We start from the raw sequence: 17,272 nt of genomic DNA, 5'->3' as shown, positions 1-17,272 counted from the left end.
CCTCCAGGTTCCTGCCCTGAGTGAGTTTCTGCCCTGACTTCCTTTGATGATGCTGTGGGACTGTAAGCTGAAATAAACCCTTTCTCCTCAGGTTGCTTCTGGCCGTTTTGTCTTATCACACCAATAGAAACCCTACGATACTTGCAAACAGTTGGAATTTTCCCAAATGACATTTTAAATTACCTGAGATAGCTACAAACATTTTTTTTAGAGTCTTGTGGTTATAGTGTCTTAAAAATTTCTGGTTGATGCAAAGTTTGGTTATGGGTTTAGTTAGTTTGAGATTTTTTTTATTTTCTATTTTAAGTTGTATACATGTATGTGGAGGGGGGTCTGCAAATAAGTGGTGGTACCAAAAGAGCACCTCAGATCCCTGGAGATGGGCTTACAGGGAGCTGAGAGCCAAACCCAGGGCCTCTACTACATCAGTCAGCACTTTTTTCCCCTAAGATTTATTTTATTATATGAGTACACTGCAGCTGTCTTCAGATACACTGAAAGAGAGCATCGGATCCCTTTACAGATGGTTGTGAGCCACCATGTGGTTACTGGGAATTGAATTCAGGACCTTTGGAAAAGCAGTCAGTGTTCTTAACCATTGAGCCATCTTTCTACCCCAGTGTGTACTTTTAATCAGCTCTGCCCCACAAAGTCTGAGGAAAGTTATCTAAATGGAAAGTAGACACATCAAGGCAATTTCAGCACTTGGAGATTGTAGATGTAGATTTAGCCCCACCTAAGTAGCAAGTTTAGGCCATCAGACCTAGGGCTACCAGCCACCCTTTCTCAGAGATAAAAATATATATTTCTGGGTGTAGTGGTATAATCCTTTAAGCCCACAAGGCAGGGGCAGGCTTATTTCTGAGTTTGATGCTAGCCTGATGTATACAGCAAGTTTCATGCTAGCTTGGGCTATACAGTGAGACCCTTTCTCAAACAGCAACAACAACAACAACAACAAAATCACTACCCCTGCCCACAATGTAGGTCCTGTAACTCATAAGAGCTTTTTATCCTATAAAAATATAAGGGGAGAGGAGATATATTTGGTGGAAGTGTAGCCAAGTACAGGGGGATGGGGTGCCTTCGCAGGTCCATGCTGAGGCATCCCTTTCCCCTGAGGGACCAGCCACAGACAGTATAATATAAAATAGTATATCCAGGGGATGGGGAGGGGAGTTAAGAGGGTGGTAGAGACAGAGAAAGGCAGAGAGGGGGNGGGGGAGGGAGGGAAGGAAGGAGAGAGAGAGATGGAGGGGGGAAGGGAGAGAAAGAGAGGGAGAGAGGAGTAGAGAAGTAGAGAAGTAGAGGCCAGCCATGAGCTAGTGGAGAGAGAGGGAAAGGGGTGGGGAGGGGGGAAGGGGCAAGAAGAGAGTGAGCAAGAAGGCAAGAGCAAGAGAGAGAGGAGGGGGCAAGCAGCTCCTTTTATAGTGAGTCAGGCACACCTGACTGTTGCCAGGTAACTGTGGGGCAGAGTTTAGACAAAATGCTAACAGCAGTAACAATGAAAACACCAAATAAATTGTTTTTATGCCAGAGGCATTGTAATGATTAATACAGATTTATTTTTGACAAATTTTGCTGTAGTCATTTCTGTATTAATCAATTCTGGAAGATTCAGGCATAATCGGTACATCTCAGAGACCTCAATCAATATATCAACCTAAAAATAAAAAGTAGATTTAAAATTATGATGCCAGACAATTGTAACTGGAGGGCTATGCTAGTAGATCACTGCAGCCACCTGTATGCAAACCTAGTTCCTGCCTCAGGACTGGGAATTGTGGATCCTGGAGGTTTTGCTTACCAACGCCACGTATTGTTAACTGGTGGGTCAGAGATGGTGGCCCACGCCAGGCTCTGTTACATAGAGAAACCCTGCCTGAGGGGCTGGTGGTGGGGCTGGGGGAGGAGTTAATTGTAACAATATCAGAAGTAGAGTGCTGCATCTGAATCCTGGGTTGCTGTCTTCGGGATTTACTATCAGATGACAAGGAAATATACTGGAGCCTGGAGCCAAGTTTCATAGCAATGCCCTCAGCAAACCTTGCCTGATAATTTCAAATGCACATAAAGTACTCAGATAACTTACGCCTTTAGAAGAAGTAGGCATAGAAGGTTATTGATTCTTATTTGATACATTTTATAAGGCCTCACAAAGAGGGAGAATAGACACCAACCAGTTTATATGCAGTCTCCAAATGCTACGACTTAACAGCTGACAAATGGCATCAATCCAGAAAGGATAAAATAAGAAATTGCTGTTGACCACAGTGGCTGACTAGTTAAACAGCATTTGTTTAAAAAGCCTGTGAACAGGCGGAGGGCGAGGTCAGCCAATCCTTATATTTGGTTAAGATGACAGCAATTCAGTTTAATGGCAGGAAGGTGCCATGATGGAAAGAGTTATTTTATGTATTAAACCTAAAAATCGCCGGGTGTGGTGAAGCATGCCTTCAATCCCAGCACTCGGCAGGCGGATTTCTGAGTTTGAGGCCAGCCTGGTCTACAAAGTGAGTTCCAGGACAGCCAGGGCTACACAGAGAAACCCTGTCTCGAAAAACCAAAAAAAAAAAAAAAAAAAAAAAACCCACCACCACCACCATCAACAACAACAAAAACAAATAAACAAACAAAAAACCCTAAAAATCAGATTAAAAATAAAAGTCTAGAGAAGCTAGTCCTGGGGAAGAATTATGGGTATAGTAGTGACTACAATCAAAGAAACAGGCACAATGGGCTGAAAGGAACTGTCTTCAAATTGTACAGCATCGTGTGGGCCCTCAGCATTCCATAAGTAGATAATCCAGAGAAAATCCAAGAATGACATAGTCTATGATAGTCCTTTTATGTATGTGGCCAGTGTGGATGCTGAAACAGGGAAAAACCATCCCCCAAATGGAACTGAAATCGACCTAACAATGGGGTAGGAAAGTAGGTAGCCCAAGGGGCCTTCCCAAGGAACCTAGAGAGCTCTCCCACCTCCGAGTTGGCTTTTCACAGGTTCTGCTTGCTACAATTTCAGGATTGCTGCTCCCCAGGAACTAGACATTTGGGGTCACTTCTGAAGTAAGACTTTAAATAGTTGTTCTCTCCCTCAGTGGTGGGTGGGTTCACAGTAGATCACTTGTTTTGATATGTCATTGGTCTGGTTTAAAAGAAGAACACCGTAGGCTGGAGAGGTGGTTCTGTGGTTAAGAGCACTGGCTGCTCTCTCAAAGGACCCAGGATTTAATTCCCAGCCAGCACCCGCATGGCAGCTCACGACTCTTTGTAACTCCAGCTCCAGGGGATCTAATGTCCTCACACATGCATATGCAGGCAAAATGCATAAAATAAAAATAATTAAAACAGAAGAAATATTAGAAAAAAAAAAGAACACAGACTACGGTGACAAAACCCTGTCCTTTGGTTTCTGAGGCTAGGATTGGGGTGGCTGTTCTTGAAGAATGAAGGAAATGCTCCTCTTTTGTAAGGTAAGAGAATTCTTTCTGTACATCTATGCAATGTATATAAATCTTACCCATGTATTTGCCTTGTGATGTACTTGGGCCAGTAGGATGCAATTAGAAGAGATATATGCTATATAGACATGGAGTTTTAAGTCTACTACTTGGGCAGTGTAGTGGCTATTCCTGGTTGTCAACTTGACTATATTTGGAATGAACTACAATCCAGAATTGGAAGGCTCACCAGTGACCCTTATCTGGAGGCTTGGAGATCCTTATCTGGATCTTGGTATGGAGATCTTGAGCCATAGTGGCTATGGATTCCAGAAGATTAAATCTCCGAGTTTAAGGAGATTTAATCTGGGCTACACCTTTCATCTGGGATTAAAGGTGTGGTGGAACACACCTTTAATCTGGGCTACACCTTCTGCTGGAGACAATATAAGGACATTGGAAGAAGGGAGTCTAGCTCTTGCTCCTGCGCCTGCTTGCTGTGTGAGACTGAGTAACTGCTAGATCCTTGGACTTCCATTCACAGCTGCGACTGAACCATTGTTGGGAATTGGGCTGCTGACTGTAAGTCATCAATAAATTCTTTTACTATATAGAGACTACCCATAAATTCTGGGTAGACTCTAGAGAACCCTGACTAATACAGGCAGCAATTTCTGTTTCCCTCTACCATCAGAATGGCCTGTCTCAGGTCTCTGAAAGTACAGAGTTAATGGGCCAGAGAAGGCCTGGGTAATGTGCAGCCTAAGCAAAGTACAACAAGCCTTGGAATTGTGAAGTTTGTTCTTACTGCAGCATAATATAGATACAAATTTACTGTATAATTGGTCCTCCATCTGAAGGTTCTACGTCTGTGGATGCAGCCCACCTTGTATTGGAAAGAAGTTAGGCATACAGTGATTGCATCCACACTGAACATGTAGCAGAGGTTTTTTTTTCTTCTTCTCATTATTTTGTAACTGATACAGTCAAACAGATTGGTATAGGTTGGATGTCTTTGTTTGTTTGTGACAGGGCCTATCTCTCCACAGCCTTTGCTGTTCTGGAACTCACTACATAGATTAGGCTGACCTCAAGATTACAGAGATCTGCCTGCCTCTGCCTCCTAAATTCTGGAATTAAAGATGTGCTCCACCATGCCTCACTATAGTTGGATCTTAACTGTTCCTCAAATGGCCAAGTGCTTTTTCCCCGCCACAGATGGGCTATTGGGAGGCCGGAAACTTTAGGAGGTGGAACTTAGTGCCAAGTCTTTGGGTCACTGGGTATGTTTCTGGAAAGTGGATTGTGGGATGCTGGTCCTTTCCATACAGTCCCTAGCCTTGAGTGATGAGTGGTTTTGCTTTGTCATGTATTTGTGTCATGATGTGCTTGACACTTCAACACAGGCATGAAGATGGTTACCTGAACAAGGTTGGAACCTCTGAAATCATGAGCCCTAACAAATCCTTCCTCTCCAAAGTTATCTTGGGCATCTGTGCTAGTGATGCAACACTGGTGCACAACTGGATTTACACAGCACTTACATGTTATTCAATAGTAGAAGAACCTCAAGTGCATGCAAGTGCAAATGTTACTTGCAAACAATAAAACTGGTCATCAGTGGCTCTTCTCATCTGCAGGAGTTCCTGAAAACAATCCCCCAGAGTGGGGATCCCCTCTTCGGGACTACTGCAATATTTGTTTAACTTACCTCAGAAACACTAAGTTCACAGAGAGAGGCTGACTTAATCCCAGGTAACTCGACTTTCAGCTCAATTTTCAGAGGTTTCTCGTTCTGATCCTTTACAACCTTTAACTCGTAGGCAGGTTTCTTAACCCCCACCTGGATTTCCGAGCTAGAAATCTCTTCTATAAGACATCGTCCTTTGGCCGACGCTTGCTTTTTTGTCAATAGCACCTCAGGGAGGTGATCAGGTTCACTCACAGTGCTGCTTCTGATCCTCGCAAGAGTATTTTCTTCATGGAAAAAAAGGGAGGGGAAATGCAAACATTATCAGGCGTGGGCTTTAGGATAGGTAGTGTCCACAGAGCCAGCTGATGCTACTGTAGTTACATTACTTTGGAAATGTTAGCTCTAAAGCATCTGAAACAGCTGGCTCAGTGGTAACCTGCCTAGCATCTGCGGCTTTGGGTTGGATTTGACTCTGGCACAGCTAAACAGACAGATGGAGAGACCTAGAACCTCAAGCCAAAGAATCTGCTTGGGACTCCTGCAAGATTTTCACATCTTTCTGGATGCTTTGACATTTCTAACAATGTATTTTCCTCTCTTTATGCTTCTCATTCTTTTAAGATAGACTTGTGGCCTGAAAACTATGCAGGGGCTACAAACCCAGAATCTGTCATCACTTCATTTTCAGCTCACATCCATGGACTTACCTGTTCTCGTCATCGCTTTGAAGTCTGGGAAGTCAGTTTTAATGCCCATCAGACTTTCTTTCATTCTCTGGATGCTTCCTTTCAGTCTAAAACTAGTAAAACGGTAGGAATGTCCAAGTGTGAACTGGAGTCGCTCCTCGATGCACAGCATGGCCATTCTTATTAACTGATCTTTGATCCCTTGGTCTTTTTCTGCCGCTTGCAGAACACCAGGATTGTAGGCCACATCAATGATGGTATAAGCATCTGTGTGTAATTCAGAGACAGCTTGATTCTATAAGGATTTTTGTTGGGTAGTATACTAACCCATATTAGCAAAGTTGCAAATGACAGATTCCATCCCTGTGTTCTTAGAGCAATCACAGAAACACTATGTTTTAAACCAGCAGTGGCTAGTCAGAAAGGAAGCCAACACAAAGTTTATGAGGAGGAAGGGCTTTGAAGTGAGGAAAAGCCTTAGACAATGACAATGCAGTATATGGAGAGCTAAGCATGATGGGACCTTAAAGGGAACGACCGCCTCCCTGTAAAGCCTGGGGGGAAGCTTCTTAGGTTGAGAATGAGAGGTAGTCTGGGAGGGAAAGCTAGCTGCAGAGAGAGTTGAGAAGGCAGAGATGAAGGAAGGACAAGGGTCCTGCAGAGGGCAGCTGCAGAGCATTTGCATGAGCAAAATCTCCCTGAAGACCAAGCTGAGAAACACAACAAAAAGCTGACTTTAAATAACCTTTTAGGAGTGATAGCAATTTTCACGCCACCTAATTTACTTGGGTATAGTGTACATGACGACATGGAAGAGATAGGCGATCATGACTTGAAGGCTGTCAAGTCATAGCACAGGCTGATTTTTAACTCTGCTCAGCAGGGAGGCATGGCCTAAAGATGCAGGTGTCTGTTCTAACATATACACAAAATTCTAATTCTATGCTGCCATTTCTATTTGTGTTAAAGCAGATCAGACTACTAGAAATAATATTAAATGTGCACAAAGCACACCAATCTGTTGGTAATTATTATTATTTCATGAATCATTATACTAATATTATTTACTATATCAATTATTTACTAATAATTATTTACTAATAATTGATGTTGCCATCAGATGAAATAGTTTAATTAAAATATCTCTACCAAGTAAATTCTAGTCTTTGAATATGTTCAATATTCACATATAGCTGGTTGGTGGTGGCAGAACACTTTTAGTTCCAGGACTCTGGAGGCAGAGGTAGGCGGATCTCTGAGTTTAAGGCCAGCCTGGTCTACAGAGTGATTTCTAGTCAGAACTATATAGAGAAACCCTGTCTGGAAAAAACAACAAAAATTCACACATGCTTTCTTTCATTCTTTGTACCTGATGCCTCAACGGAGTCTTCTGGTCTGCCAACACTTATAGGTACAGGATGAGTGGCTGACTGTGGAGCGGGGATCCTTTCCCATTGACATAGGTTGATAAAAAGTACTTTTTCTTTTGGTTTCTAGAAAGTGAATAATTTTGATGTTGCCAACTGAGATTTGATGACAATATCCTGAAAGCAAGTCCTCACTTTCCCCCCCAGACCTTCCCACATGCTAGGGAATGCTCTCTAACACAGCTGGACCTTCTACGACAGAGGGTCCGGTCACTCACTCAGTGATTATATTAAAACTGCTTGACATCCTGCAAAATTTCCAAGCACATTATTTGACTTATTGTTCTTTTCTTGAAGTTTTGGTTCATTCATTCGTTCGCTTGTTCATTCATTCATTCATTCACTCACTCATTTTGCTATGCCAGGAATCAAATTCAACTCAAGAGCCTCACATGCTAGGCAAGCATTCTACCACAGAGACACACTTTTTTTGTTACTTGACTTCCCCAAAGCTTCTGGCTCTTCATTCTAAATCCAACTGCTGTTCTCACCCAGAGGAACTGCGCAGGAGGGGGAGCTGAAGTTAGCACTGCTCCACGTGTTCTGGACCTCACAGGACCACTTTATTATTTTACTAACAGTGAAGTGGAAATGTCTCCAGTCCTGAGTCTTATGAAATCAGAACCAGGAAGCTTTTAATCCTAGCACTCAGGATGTAGAGGCAAGAGGATCTCAGAGTTCAAGGCCAGCCTGGTTTACATAGCATCAGACAGTCAGGGCTACTTAAAGAGACTTGTCTCAGCAAACAAACATTCACTGCCTCTGGGCCAGTTTGATGGCTCAGTGGAGAAGAGCACCTGGCTCCAGGCTGATGATCGGAATTCTTTCCTCACCTCATCGAAGGCGAGAGCCTGCTCCCCAGTCATCCTCTGTCCTTGCACATGCACTCTCTTGAACCCCCACACACATAAAATACATTAAAAAAAATACTGGCTGGGCAGTGGTGGCGCACGCCTTTGATCCCAGCACTTGGGAGGCAGAGGCAGGCGGATTTCTGAGTTCGAGGCCAGCCTGGTCTACAGAGTGAGTTCCAGGACAGCCAGGGCTACACAGAGAAACCCTGTCTCGAAAAACAAAACAAAACAAAACAAACAAACATTTAAAAAAAAGTTAATTGGGCTGGAGAGATGGCTCAGTGGATAAGAGCACTGACTACTCTTCTGAAGGTCCTGAGTTCAAATCCCAGCAACCACATGGTGGCTCAGAACCACCTGTAATGAGATCTGACCCCCTCTTCTGGTGTGTATGAAGACAGCTACAGCGTACTTACATATAACAAATAAATAAATCTTTAAAAAAAAACTTAATTAATTATAGCACTATTTTCCACTTATCAGGACAATAAAGTTGCATTAGGGGATTTCTAAAATACCAAGTATGAATTTATTTTTGCTCCTTCAGTGAAATCTTCCATGTGGTTTCATTTTCTGTTCAGAGAGTTTTAGTAAACTTCTCTTGTGTTAAACTTCTCTTGTGTTAAAGTAGCGCAATAAAAGGCTACTGTATCCCTTGGTTAACCCGGAGTAGTTTTACTGAAGACCTCTCCTTCCTTGCATCAGTTCTACATACTAGGATCTTGGTCTGTATGCAAAGTTGAGGTTCTGGGTTGACACAGAGCTGCTTGCCATCTTTTAACTCCTGCTGAATGAAGTTCCGGTAGCGCTCAGGGTCATTTTCAGCCAAATCATCGAGCATACTCCAGAACTGGGAAATGTGGGTAAGAAGACCCTTTGAGGACACCGTCATGATGGTGATGAGACAGGCCTTCGGAACCTGCAGAGAGACAGGACTTGAGAAAAGGCATGTAAGGTATTTATTGCCCTGTTTCTTCTTTCAGGGAAGGAAGAAGGCTTTTGCAAGTGTGCTGCGGGTCTTAAGTAAAAGATTGCACATCCATACTGCTTTATCTTGGCTTTCCTACAGTCTGTGAGTCGAACCACTTCCTAAATTCCTACGTTGTACCTGTACTTCCGTCTGGTCTTCACAAATACAGAGGGAACAGAAAGGACTTTTGTTCCAATAGTTGGATATTGGGCTGACTTGGGGCCTTCCAGACCTGGAATTGTGAGGTAGGTGTGTGTGTGTGTGTGTGTGAGTGAAAAAAAGAGAGACGGGTAGAGAGACTGGGGCCGGGGGAGACAGACACACAGACAGACAGTAGTAGTTAAAAGTAGGCGCACTGGAGCCAGTATGCTTACGTTCTTGCAAACTTCAGACATCTATGTTGCCTTGAGCAAGTAGTGTATATACTCAAAATAAAGATGAGGGGGCTGGAGAGATGGCTCAGAGGTTAGGAGCACTGACTGCTCTTCCAGAGGTCCTGAGTTCAAATCCCAGCAACCACATGGTAGCTCACAATCATCTATAATGAGATCTGGCGCCTCTTCTGACATGGAGTTATATATGCAGAACACTGTATATAATAAATAAATGAATCTTTAAAAAAAGATGAGGATTAAGAACACTAATACTTAAAGCTGGAACATTATGTGAGAGCAATAGTCAAAGATCCCGCCATCACCCTCTTTCCGCAACAGAGAAATATCCCCAACATTTTAAAAAAGAGGTTTAGAGTCTTCAAATTATATGTTAAAGTTAGATTAAATCAACAACGAATACACGAATACACACTTAATCCAAACGTGGGGGAAACGCGCACGTCTTCTCTCTGGCGACAAACTGCGACTCCGGTTACCATGGTAACCAGGCCCGGTACACCATCTAACTGGGTCCGGAGAGCGCAAAGTAGAGCTGTGTCTCTATATCCAGTTCCGGTTCTCTTCTCCGGGGCCGGACTGGCTCCTCCGCGGGCCGTCCCGCTTCTCTCTCGGGAGAGCGCCGGCTTCCTTTCTGCACCCGTCAGCTTCCACGGCGACCGGCGAGCCCGCTCTGTGGGAGTCTCTGGTAGGAGGGAAGCGTTTCTCTGGAGCACGACTTCCGGCCCGGAAGGAAGCCGCCACCTTTTCTCCCACCCCGCCACGCGAGGCTGCGGCGCACGGTATGGGTGTGTGTGTGTGTGTGTTTGTGTCGGGAGGGCGTTGCGAGGGAAGGCCGCCGAGAGCGCCGGGGCTGCGGCGGGGCAGGGAGTCCGCTGACAGACATGGGGGTGCTTTCCTCCACGTCCCCTAGGAAACCTCAAGCTCCCCCCGAGGCACTTTAGACACTTCCTGGGGCCCAACGGAAGGCCGTGCCCAAGCCCCGTGTCCCCATTCTGTCCCGGGAGTGAAAGCGAGCCGCCGGGCGCCGGCCCAGCCCAGCGAGAGCGGGGAATGCCCCGGTCCGCCCGCCCGCAGGCCGCTTTCCGCGTCTGCGTCCGCTCTGGCCTGGGTCCCCGAGAGCGAGCCGCCGGGCGGGCTCGGCTGGGGGAAGGCAGCCGTAGCCTGGGCCTCGGGTGAGGAGGGCACAGTAACCGGTGGGAAGGCTGCGTTTTCACGAAGGACTCGGGTGAAGCTGCAGAGCTGCCTTTCAGCCCTGACTCCTTGGCTTCCTGGGTCGGAGGAGATCTTGTAATGGAGTGGTTCTTCGTCTCACACTAACAGGATGCCTGATTTCCTCAGGATCGAGGGGTGAGTGAGCATCGGGACAGTGGCACCAAGCCCCTGCTAGCTACACATGTGAATATCGTTGTCTTCTGGGTTTTGGAAAGTTCCGTACAGTGTAGGAAACAAAATGTCCTGAGTAGAAATATTTAGGTCATCTAAAATTTTTTTAAAATTCAATTTATTTATTTTTTTACTGTTGACATACGTGGTGTTTGATGCCTTCAAATCTACGTGTTTATATCTTTGCCAGCGAATTTTGGGGAGTTTTGAGATTTTATTTCTAGTCGGGACACTAACACATCCTTTGCCTGGGTCCATGCAGCCTGGGGGTAGGTTACAGCTTTAAGGAATTTGATTTTGAAAAGAGGAGTTGGGGTAGAGTCCAAACTCGGGGATCCCCATAGGTTAAAACAGCCAACCGAAAATGTTTGGGGAATCAAATTGTATCTGTATCGATCACGTACAGACCTTTCCCACTTTGGTCTTTATTTTAATCTCCATTGTAACATTTACATAACATTTGCATAGTTTTAAGTATTATAATTAATCTAAACACCCTCACTCATCCTAACTGTGGAAGAGCATGTCTGTTGGCAGGTGGTGGCGGTAAGAAGATGAGGAGATAAGGGCTGGCTGAGGCCACTTAAGACCCTGACTAAAAAAAAAAAAGTCCTATTTTAAAATACACAGGAGCATAGTTTATATACAAATATTATACTATTCTAAAAGAGAGATGAGCGCCCTAGGATTGCTTTGTGTGTGCATGGATGTCACCGAGGGACTGGGATTGCTTTGTGTGTGCATGGATGTCACCGAGGGACTCTATCCAGGGTAGCTCTTAGGCTAGGCAAATGCTTTACCAGGCCATGCTTGGATTTAGTGCCTTTAGCGTCCTGGAACTGATCCATCATGGATCTTGACTGCTTGACAGAGAATTGTGAAGACTGAATAACATGGTGCTCATGGAAAACAAATTTTGAGCAGCTTTGTGCAATTTTAAAGACTTAATGTACATCATCCCCTTTTATCCTTACATGCACCATAGTTGGGTATCATAATGGTGAAAGGAAAATTTTCCCTTAGATTTTTCTAAGTTCAGTGATTTTTTTTTCTTTCTTCACTTCTTTGTTTCTTTATAATTTACTAAAAATAAATTTATTGCATATTATTGGTTCATTTCAGATTAAAGAATGTCCCGGGTTCCGTTGGGGAAAGTCCTCTTGAGGAATGTCATCCGGCACACAGACGCTCACAATAAGGTAGGCAGTACCGTCTCATGACTGCCAGCATTTCTTGAGGGCACACAGTAAACCATGAATTATGTAGGGAGATAACAAAGGTGCATAAGAAACAACCATAGTTTGAAAGTACTATAACATGAAGATACTTACAAAATGCTTTAGTGCACCAAGGAAGGAATAAAGAAATCTGCCTTGGGAAAATCAGAATGATTTCACAGAGTGAGTGGTCTTTGATATTTGAATTGGTACTTGATGTTCATGGATAAATGTTTACCAGGTGCATTGCTTGCTTTTGACTGAGAATCCTCTGTACAAATACAAAGCAACTGAGCAAGGGCTCGTGATGTACGTGAGTGATGATGTCTCCTGTATGCAAAGTCCTCATTCCATCCTACCCTCAATCAGTCATCACTTGGGGCAAGGCATTTTGGTTCTAGGAAGTCAGAGATAGGAATAGTGATAGAAGACACAAGTGGCAAATTAGAGTTGTTTTCATGCCACTTAAGAGATAAACTTTCTCTTCTGGGCAATAAAGAAGACATCAGCTAGGAGTGGTGTCTTACATGTTTCATACCTGTAAGTGGTGTTTTACCCTTGAGGAGGTGAGGTGGTGTGACTGCCACATATGTCAATTTAGACCGATGATTTGTCAGTGTGGTAGAAGATAGATGACGGAGAGAGGGGCACTGGGGAGGATGATGGGATGAGTGGTTTCGAGGAACTTAGAGACAGAATCTAGGAGACTTTGTGAGGCAATGCTGTGATGAGAGTGGAGTCCAGCAGAACCACCTTCTGTGACTGGAAAGGAAGTAATGAAGGGACAACAATGACAAAGGACAAACGTGGGAGACACACTCTTTTTGGTTTTGAATAGGAGCTTGATGTTGCAAACTCAGACTTGGAGGCAAGGGGAAAAATTGGGGCTGGAATAAAAGTTTGGGAATTTAGACAGTCATCTAAGAGTGCGCCTGTAATGAAAAGATCAAGAACCCCTCGTCCTGTTTTCTACAGCACACTGTACTCCAGGCTTGGTTGTTCCTTTCACTGTCAGCATCACAGTACTTAGGTGTTAAGTACTGGGGATTGAACCTGTGAATCACTGAGAATCACTAAGCTTACTGTCTAACTGGTCTTGATCTCATTCTGCATTCCAGGCAGGCCTTGAACTTACCACTTCCACAGTGACTGTGATTACAGACCTGTGCCCAGCTGTTACCTGAGTAACAGGAGGATGGAAGTGTAATGGCTACTCTGGCTACTTATATATACAGTTATGTTCATTCTACTTGCAGTTACATAGGGTCCTTGGATTTGAGAGTGACAGCTAAAAACAAAGTAGTTCTAATATAGGTTTAATCAAGTGTGTACGAGGACTTAGAAATAAAATGTGCTTTTGCTTTTGGCAGTTGTCGTCTGCTTTCCAGGATATTTTCTGGTAGCTATGTTGCTTTGTTTCTGTTTGTGATAAGAATTTTAATGTGAGCCAGGTATGATGTACATAGCTGTTATCTCAGCACTGAGGAGATAGTCAGGAGGTTTGCTTAAGTACACAGCTAGCCTGTTGTGTGTTGCAAAAATGCAGAAAACAAAAAAGAGCTGGAGAGATGGTTGCTTTTCCACAGGGTCTGGAGTTTGGTTCTCAGCTCCTGCATGGAGCTCACAACCATTTGTAATTCTGTTTCCAGGGAATCGTTGACTCTCTTCTGGCCTCTGTGGGTAATGCATGCACATGGTACACAGACAAAATAAAATAAGACAAAAGTTAAAAACAAAACAAAGTGGGTGGGAAGATAGCACAGGTAAAAGTATTTGCTACTGCAAGCCTGGTAACCCAGTGAGAAGCCAGATGCAATGGTGCAAGTATGCAATCTCAGTACTCCTACAGCATGGTTGGGGTAGACACAGAGGAACTGGCCAGAAGCTCGAGGGCCAGCAAGCCTGGAGTGTGTAGTACAATAGCAGGAAACAAGAAGGACCCTAACTCAGGAAGGTAGAAATCAAGAACTAACTTGAAAGCTGTCTCTGACCCACCACGTGTGTGCCATGGCATGAATATTTCTCCATCTCCCTCCCTTTCTTTCCCTCTCTTGCTTGCTCTCTCACTGTCACACACACACACACACACACACACACACACACACACACACACACAATAAGTAAATAAAAATGCATACCTATCTATCATCTACTTATCTGTCTTTTCTTAATATAAAAAGAGAATATGCCTAGGGAATTTACAGACTTGTCCTACTGAGCTATGGCATAGGCATATAATCTCAGCCATCCAGGAGGGTGAGGCCAGGCTGGAGGACCACAAGTTGAAGGCCTGCCTACGTAATTTAGATTTTAGTCTCAAAACAGTAATACCACAAAATAAAAATTCTACCGCCACCAAAACACAATAAAAAAAAAACCAAAAACCAACAGGCAGGGGTTTGGAAGGGATACCAGGCCAGCAGTAGAGTGTGTACTTCACTGAGAAGAAAAACAAACCTAAGCAAACCTGTTTCTAGCCTGGAGGTGGAGATACACACCTTTGATCCCGGCAGGAGGCAGAGGCAGTCAGATCTCTGAGTTCAAGGCCAGGGGTAGTAAAGAAACCCAGTCCTCAAACAAAACAAAAAAAACAGAACAACAACAACAAAGCCCAAAGCAAAAAGAAAACCTGTCTAATTGTTTTAAGAGTATTGGTAAGGTGTCTGAGGTTTTGCAGTTTCTTTGTAAATTATTCTAATGGTGCCTGCTTTGCTTTCCTGTAAGATCACTTACTGTTGTGATTAAGATCTTAGTGTAGCTCAGAACAAGGTAGGGTTATTTTCTGGTTGCAGTAGGACTGTAAAACTAATGAGGTGATCAGTGTGTCTCTGCAGGGCTCAAAATCTTTTTCCATTGAGACAGGGTTTCTCTGTGTTGACCTGACTGGCCTCAAACTCAGAGGTCTGCCTGCCTCTGCCTCCCAAGTGCTGGGATTAAAGGCATGCACCACTACTGCCCTGCCAGATTTTAAACTCTGTAGAGAAAACTAGAAGTTACTTTCCAGATCATATCCTAGTCGGTACCCTAATAGTTAGGGCAGATTGTACTTTAGTTAGTTTGTGTTCTGTAATGCAAAGAGCTGTTTTAGGGGTTGGACTTTTGTTTCTTTTTAAAAACGTTTCTTTTTAAAAACGTCTAGATTCAGGAGGAGTCTGACATGTGGAAAATCAGAGAACTAGAGAAGCAGATGGAAGATGCTTACCAGGGGACCAGAAGGAACACAGTGCCCAGCAGCTCAAGGTGAAGTATGCTTCTGAGAACCAAAATAACTCTCATCTTCTTAGAGTTACTAATTTCAGCTTTAAAACAGTCTGTTAAGGATAGATGCATTCAGTTCAGCAAATCAGTAAGCCTGCCTTGTTAACTAAATTTAGGGCCAAGCATAACAGTGGCAGCTGTGTTAATGTGACTAACCATTCTAGTCCTCGGTGGGGATTTAAACATTCTCCTTGGACTACTGTACATTTTAAATGTTATAGATCCCAACCTTGTCTAATAGCTTGTAACTTAAGATTTTTCTATTGGAGAATGTTTTGTTCTTTCTTCCTCCTTTCTCTCTCTCCCCCCCTCCCTTTCCCTCTCTCCTTCCGCTCTATCCCTTCCTTTCATCTTATAAGAATTGTATTTGCTGGGCATGGTGTGTCATGTCTTTGGTCCTGTGGGAAGCCACATGTGCCGTTGCAGGGTGGCACTGGCTTCCGCTGGCCACCACGCATACATAGGCAGTAAAGGTTTTTTTTGCCAAGATGAGGTTTTGAGAATTAACCAAAATTAACCAATCAGATGAGAGACAAGTTAACCAATCAGATGAGAGACAAGTTAACCAATCAGATGAGAGACAAGTTAACCAATCAGATGTAGGCATGCAAGTGAGGTGGTAAGCATAACCCAAGCACAACCAATCCGGGTGTGAGACCTAGGCCTATATAAGCAGCACCAGTTCTGGGCTTGGGGTCTCTTCGCCTCTGCAATCAAGCTCTCCCAATAAACGTGTGCAGAAGGATCCTATTGCAGCGTCTGTCTTTCTTGCTGGCAAGTTGGGCGCGGGCAAGATGGTCCCAGCACTCAGGCAGAGGTGGATAGATCTCTTGAGTCAGAGACCAGCCTGACCTACATAGTGGTTTCCAGGCCAGCCAAGACTGCAAAGAGAGACCTTGTCTCAAAAAACAAAAACAAAATTAATTTCTTTTACTTACTGTGTTGGCAATATTTTGTATGATGTGTGAGTGTATATGGGTGTGCCAGTGCACACTTGAAAGTCAGAGCATAACTTTCAGGGATTTGTTCTCTTAACAACTGTAGGTTCTGGGAATGGAACTCAAGTCATCAGGCTTGCCAGACAAGCACATTTACCTCTAGCTATCCCTGGAGTCTTATCATTAATTCAGTCAGTCATACTGTTCTTCCTTTAGTCTATTACACTTTTAAAACATTTATTTTATTCATGTATGTATGTCTGTATGTCTGTTGGTGATTAGCAGGGGACAGAAGAAGGCATTGGATGCTGTCTTAGTCAGGGTTTCTATTCCTGGACAAAACATCATGACCAAGAAGCAGTTGGGGAGGAAAGGGCTTACTCAGCTTACACTTCCACATTGCTGTTCATCACTGAAAGAAGTCAGGACTGGAACTCAAACAGGTCAGGGAGCAGGAGCTGGTGCAGAGGCCATGGAGGGATGTTCTTTACTGGCTTGCTTCCCCTGGCTTGCTCAGCCTGCTCTCTTATAGAACCAAGATTACCAACCCAGAGATGGTACCACCACAAGGGGACCTCCCCCCTTGATCACTAATTGAGAAAATGCCTTATGGCTGGATCTCGTGGAGGAATTTCCCCAACTGAAGCTCCTTTCTCTGTGATAACTCCAGCCTGTGTCAAGTTGACACAAAACTAGCCAGTACAGATGCCCTGAAGTTGTAAGCTGCCTGACTTAACATGGGTGCTGGGATTTGAACTGACATCTCCCAGAAGAGCAATAAATGCTCCTAACCATTAAGCCATAGCTCCAGCCCCATGCATCTTTTTAAAAGCCATACTTACTATCTTTGCCAGGTTCATGGGCTTTTATATTTCCTTGGTAATAATTTGAGTGTGAATATAAAGGATTTTGCAGCCTTGACTATGTTCTCTGGGAGGTGTAGGGCATATTATGAGTAATTAGGACTATCTCTAGGGCTTCATAGGCTTTTTTTTTTTTTTTTTTTTT

The 17,272-nt window shown here is 43.9% G+C and overlaps 2 protein-coding genes across 4 annotated transcripts in view; one reads left to right on the top strand and one right to left on the bottom strand.

The window, feature by feature from the left end:
• Window positions 1-1,525: 1,525 nt before the first annotated feature.
• On the bottom strand, window positions 1,526-10,154 carry Pih1d2 (PIH1 domain containing 2). 3 transcript variants are annotated; one of them, XM_021173269.1, is made up of 6 exons: window positions 9,881-10,154; window positions 8,819-9,022; window positions 7,192-7,315; window positions 5,844-6,089; window positions 5,155-5,420; window positions 1,526-1,663 (listed from the first exon to the last, which is right to left on the bottom strand). In XM_021173269.1, the coding sequence occupies exons 2-6, from the start codon at window positions 8,993-8,995 to the stop codon at window positions 1,529-1,531; spliced, it is 948 nt and encodes a 315-aa protein (XP_021028928.1). In that variant the 5' UTR covers window positions 8,996-9,022; window positions 9,881-10,154; the 3' UTR covers window positions 1,526-1,528. The 3 variants fall into 3 exon arrangements, with proteins under 3 accessions (XP_021028928.1, XP_021028927.1, XP_021028929.1); XM_021173268.2 differs by lacking the exon at window positions 9,881-10,154 and adding an exon at window positions 9,448-9,574 and having other exon boundaries at window positions 1,529-1,663; XM_021173270.2 differs by lacking the exons at window positions 1,526-1,663; window positions 9,881-10,154 and adding exons at window positions 2,655-3,148; window positions 9,448-9,574.
• A 104-nt stretch (window positions 10,155-10,258) lies between these two features.
• Window positions 10,259-17,272, top strand: part of Nkapd1 (NKAP domain containing 1) — a 12,032-nt gene continuing 5,018 nt past the window's right edge. The window contains exons 1-4 of the mRNA XM_029481851.1: window positions 10,259-10,815; window positions 11,974-12,050; window positions 15,208-15,308; window positions 15,379-15,396. Of these exons, the coding sequence (XP_029337711.1) occupies window positions 11,982-12,050; window positions 15,208-15,308; window positions 15,379-15,396 (188 nt within the window). The 5' untranslated portion in view covers window positions 10,259-10,815; window positions 11,974-11,981. The remainder of the gene's footprint in view (window positions 10,816-11,973; window positions 12,051-15,207; window positions 15,309-15,378; window positions 15,397-17,272) is intronic.

The sequence above is a fragment of the Mus caroli genome, chromosome 9 (assembly GCF_900094665.2).
Source record: "Mus caroli chromosome 9, CAROLI_EIJ_v1.1, whole genome shotgun sequence".
In the NCBI taxonomy this organism is placed as follows: domain Eukaryota; kingdom Metazoa; phylum Chordata; class Mammalia; order Rodentia; family Muridae; genus Mus; species Mus caroli.
This window is presented reverse-complemented; position numbering and strand designations above follow the sequence as displayed.